At 51.1% G+C, this 4823-nt stretch overlaps 1 protein-coding gene across 2 annotated transcripts in view; it reads right to left on the bottom strand.

Annotated features, from left to right (window-relative positions):
* ERFE (erythroferrone) overlaps positions 1–4823 on the bottom strand; it is a 19276-nt gene extending 14453 nt beyond the window's left edge. The window contains exons 1-2 of one of the 2 annotated variants that reach the window (XM_069083411.1): positions 4170–4823; positions 3702–3979 (exon numbers count right to left, since the gene is read on the bottom strand). In XM_069083411.1, coding sequence (XP_068939512.1) covers positions 3702–3979; positions 4170–4323 — 432 coding nt within the window. In that variant the 5' untranslated portion in view covers positions 4324–4823. The remainder of the gene's footprint in view (positions 1–3701; positions 3980–4169) is intronic. The other variant, XM_069083410.1, reaches the window with a different exon arrangement.

Raw genomic sequence — 4823 nt, forward strand, 5'->3', positions numbered from 1 at the left:
ATCTATCTATCTATCTATCTATCTATCTATCTATCTATCTATCTATCTATCATCTATCTATCACCACACCCCTTCAGTTTGTGAGCTTCCTACCTCACCACACCAGATATCTGGGATCAATCACTCATTTTTAGAGTCAACACTAACAGCAACTCAATTCACCCCCCAAAGAGCCTCGAATGTCAGTGCCAGAGGTGGTGCTGGTCCAGATAGGCCCCTCACGTGACTGACTTGGGGCTTCCCCCACAGCTCTTCTCAGTTTCTGCCTCTTCCTTGACAGAGGTTGGTGGAATAGAAGCCCCCAGGAGGCAGGGACTATACCCTTTGTGCTTGCATCCCTCCCATCTCACGTGGTGCCTGGCAAATAGTAGGAGCCTAATAAGTGATTATTGAATTGAACGAGGTATCCTGTTGTTCCTGTGGTTAGTACTACCCCTTCACACACACACACACACACACACACACACACACACTGAGAAGTTACTTTGCACTTACAATGTATATGTTTTCTATTTACTTAAATGTATGCACGCCATATTATGTCCTGCCCTCCTTCCCCCCAGTGGACTGTAAGCTCTTTGGGATGGAGTCTTTTATTTTGTTTTGTTTTTCTCTAGGATTAAAACCTGGGGAGGAGGGGGATCTTCCCTAACACTGCCAAATATTGATATAGAAGAAGCAGATATTAAATATCATGAGAGGCGGCTTGGCCGGCAAATAAGGGGCTGGCCCCAGAGTCAAGGCAGCCAAGTCCTTTACTAACATCTATAGGTAGTTCATAAGACTCTAAGGGGGCAATTAATGAATGCCTGTTGGTCGCCTAATCTGCATTATAGAAGGAAAAAAATAAGAAATGATTTAGTACAAATAGATATAACATTAAGATATAATCATATTATGATTCAGTCACAAATAGTTTACATTTCTCTGACCCTTTAAGATCCTCAAAGACTTTTCCATACATGGTCTCATTTTACCATCAAAATGACCCTGGGAAGGCAGGAGCTATTCTCCTCGTTCTGCAGATGGGGAAGCTGAGGCCCCCAGAGGATGTGACTTTCCCGAGGCTGTATAAGAGACAGTCTGAGGCTCAGATTGTCCAGAGCTCTTCTCACTTCCAGCCTCCATCAAGTCTGACCTGCTTACCAACAGATCCAGAACCCGATGCATCAGGGGCTCTGACCTCCAGCCAGTACTCGGGCCAGGACAGCCCAGAAATCCCCCGGCTTTCCCTCCAGACCTTGATTTGTAGTCATTCTTTAGAAGGCTCTAACAGCTGAGCTGCCCCAGGGATAAAAGAAGGGGTGGGAGGGTGGGAAGCTGAGCCGTCCCCGGTCAGCGTGAAAGCATTTCCAATCTCACTCTCGGCAGGCCCCCATCGCTGATTGGCTAGAGGCCAATCCTTGCTTCCCATGAGCCACTCTGATGGAAGCCATAGCTGCCTGTGTGAGGCTCCCTTCTCTGAACCGGAGGGAGACACTGATGGGCATTCAGGGGGAGGGCCCTGGGCCACTGGGATGAGAAGAGAGTTAAGCAATCAGCCACTGGAGAGACTGGGGGAGCTGGATCTCTCATTCATTCATTCATTGACTAAGTGCCTACTTTTCACTGGGCAATTGGCTGCTGCCCTCAAGGTGCTTACACTCTCCTTCTACAATCTAAGGACAACAAGCTAACAAATATAAACAAACAAGCCTCAGATGGGATAAATAGGAAATAATTAATGGGGTGGGGGGGAGGCACTGGAATTAAGAGGGGACTGGAAAAGGTTTCCTGTAGAAGGTGGGACTTAAAGTCGGGGAGGTCAGTAGTCCAAGTGGAGGGGGAGGTAGGGGGGGACAGCCAGAGAAAATGCCCAGAGGCGAGAGATGGACCAGGCAGGAGGCCAGAGTCACTAGCTGGAAGGGTGGGTGTCTGGGGTAAGAGGCTGGAAAGGGCCAGACAATAGGGAATTTATCGAGTAGGGGGTAACATGGCCAGATCTATGCTTTAGGAAAGTCTCATGGGTGGGTAACTGGAGCTGGATCGGAGTGGGGAGACACTTGAGGCAGGCAGAGCTTTCAACAGTCCTGGAATAGATGAAGGTCCACACCAAGGGGGCTGCAGAGGTGAAGTGAACAGGCCCGGGCACCAGCTTGGATGTGGGAAGGGAGTGAGAGAGAGTGAGGATGACTCCTAGGGTATAAACCCAGGGGACTGGGAAGGTGCTGGTGCCTTTGAAAGTAGGAGGGAAGTTAGGAGAGGAGAGGGGACTTCAAAGATCATCTAGTCTAACCTCACTTCCTAGAGGAGGAAACTGTGGTTCAGAGGGGTCCTAGGATCACAGGTCCAGAGCTGGGGTGGGAGCTCAGAGGTCACTGATCTAGTCCAACCTCCTCATTTTACTGATGAAGAACTGAGACTCAGAAAGGGGAAGCCACTTGACCAGAATCACAGGAGACCTATCAGGAAAACCCAGGTTTTCTTAACCCCAAGCTCTGCACTCTATTCTCTGTGCCTCTCAATTATGTAAAAGTACACCTTTCCCAAGACATTGGTGTTTCTCTTGGAGCTAGCCAACGTGTGTTTAAGAGCGCACACACGCACACGCACACGGCTTTCACAGGTCACCCACGTGTGTGCACGCACATACAAGCACACCCATGCACACATACACACAGAGACACCCCACCTCCTCACTCTCTTCTCAGACAGGGACCCCCAAAGTCAGGAAGTCTCTCGTGTTTCATTTCAGGTCCTAAAATTCTAGTTCGGGAGATGCTAGTCAGAAGCGCAAGGCTGTGTTTCGCTCCCTATTTTCGGGGCTGCTCTCTGCTCCACCAACCCCGGGGGAGTGCCTCGGGCAGCTGCTGATCAAGGCTTCCTTATCTAGAACCCTTCAAAGCCCTTCCTCCCAGGACAAGCAGAGAGAGGAGGGGGCAGCACTGGCCGACACCCAGGAGACAAATCCATTTGTGCCAGCCCATATTAGACCTCCACTGTGCCCAGGGCAGAGACCCCCTTTCTATCACTAGATCCAGTGAAATCAACTGGAAAGGAAGAGACCCTGAAAACTTAAATATGCTCAAATTTCTACAAAGGACTGTCTCCATGTTCATGGGAGCTGCCACACTGTCTAGCCACACTTACGTCATTTCTCCAATAGCCTTCTTTTCTACAGATTAAGAAAAGGTTTTCCCTGGCTTTCCCCTGTTTCTGAAAAACTTCCCAAAAGGTCACTTAGGACAACAGAGAAGACAGTGTGGCATAATGGATAGGGCACTGGACTTGGAATCAGCAAGACCTGAATTCAAATCATGCTTCAGAAACTTCCTAGTTGTGTGATTCTGGGTAAGTCCCCTACTCTCTGTGCCTCAGTGTCCTAACCTGTAAAATGAAGGCGTTGGACTCACTGACTACAGGGATGCCTCTGGAAGTCCAGCACTTCTGTTTTATGGACCAGGAAACAGAGGACAGGGAGTAAGGAGCATGGGCAGGACCTGAATCCAGATCCTCTGATGGCTTCCCAGTTGTTCTACCCACTACCCCACACTGCCTCCCCTGGGCTAGCCACTTTTACCTCATTATCATGATCTGCCTCCAGCACTCACCACCCCAGCTCCCCGATTATGCTTCAGGAGGGAGATGTCTTAATGGGATTCGCAAATCTCCTGTTCCCTTTGTCTGGCTGCACCCGTGGGGGATAGCCCAAGTGATCTTACCAGGTCATTGGAAGCTGGCAGAGGGCCGCTGCTCACCCCTTGCTCCATGGGAAAGTCATTCCACCGAGATTGCTTCTCCGGACCCCGTCTACCTCTGTATTTCTCAGACTCCACTGAGCCAACACAGGAACCAGCTGCCAGCAGCCCCAGAAAGAGAAGCAGGAGCCAGCAGCTGGGAAGGACAGCTGTGGCCAGCCCAGAGCCCAGAGCCCTCCAGCAGGGGCCTCTGCACTTCCTCTCCAGGCACCCTGAGTCTCCACGGAGAACAAAGCATGCACCTAGGAAGAAGACAGGAGGTTGTCCTGAGAAACAAGGGGAGGGCATCCATGACTAGAGAAGGCTGCTGGGAGGGTCGGGAGGCTGGGATGAGGAGGATGGGGTCCTAGCTGTGGTTCCTCTGTCACCTTCCCCCATAGCCACCCTGGCCATCCAGCCACCTTGGGGGGGGGGGGGACAGCCCATTCTTACCCAGGAAAGAGGAATCCATTGGGCACCTGACCATTGGCTCCAGCTTGGGGTGGCTCCGGAGGGACCCACCTGGCTGCTTAGGGAACATGATCCCCCTCAGGAACAGATGGGCAAGACCCTCTGACCACTGCTGAGATCCACCAGAGACCCCCATGTTGGGGAGGGCCAGGAGGGCTGGACCCAAACCTGGCTTGCTCCAAGGTGGAAGGAGAGAGGGGGTGGTGAAGGAGGTGTCAAGGATGATGTCCCTTTTCTGCTTTTCTTCTCCACCTCTTTTCAATGGCAGTGAAGTCTGGTTGAGTGGATGGCTACCGAGGGCATCTGCAGAATCCTAAGGTCTGTGCCTCCCTGCCAGCAGCATCCCTGCTGATTTTGCTCTCTCCATCCTGTCTGTAGACAGGGCTCGTGGTGAAGTGTGAGGTTCCCCAGACAAATGCAAGCCTCTTCTTTTTTCCTCTCACTCCCTCTATTTCTCCCCTTCCTCCCTCATCTCTCTCTTCTCCTGAGATCTGTCCCTATCTCTGCCTCTGTTTCTGTGTGTGTGTCTCTCTCTGACTTCCTTTTCTCTAGGTTACTACAACCACTGGGCTCCTACTTCAGTCAAGTCTCTATCTCTGAAGTTCCGGCTCTTATCTCCTCCTTTTAATAAGCTTG

This window comes from Petaurus breviceps, unplaced genomic scaffold (assembly GCF_028583685.1).
Source record: "Petaurus breviceps papuanus isolate PSGF00001 unplaced genomic scaffold, PetGlider_PUasm1.0 173, whole genome shotgun sequence".
NCBI classification, from domain to species: Eukaryota; Metazoa; Chordata; class Mammalia; order Diprotodontia; family Petauridae; genus Petaurus; species Petaurus breviceps.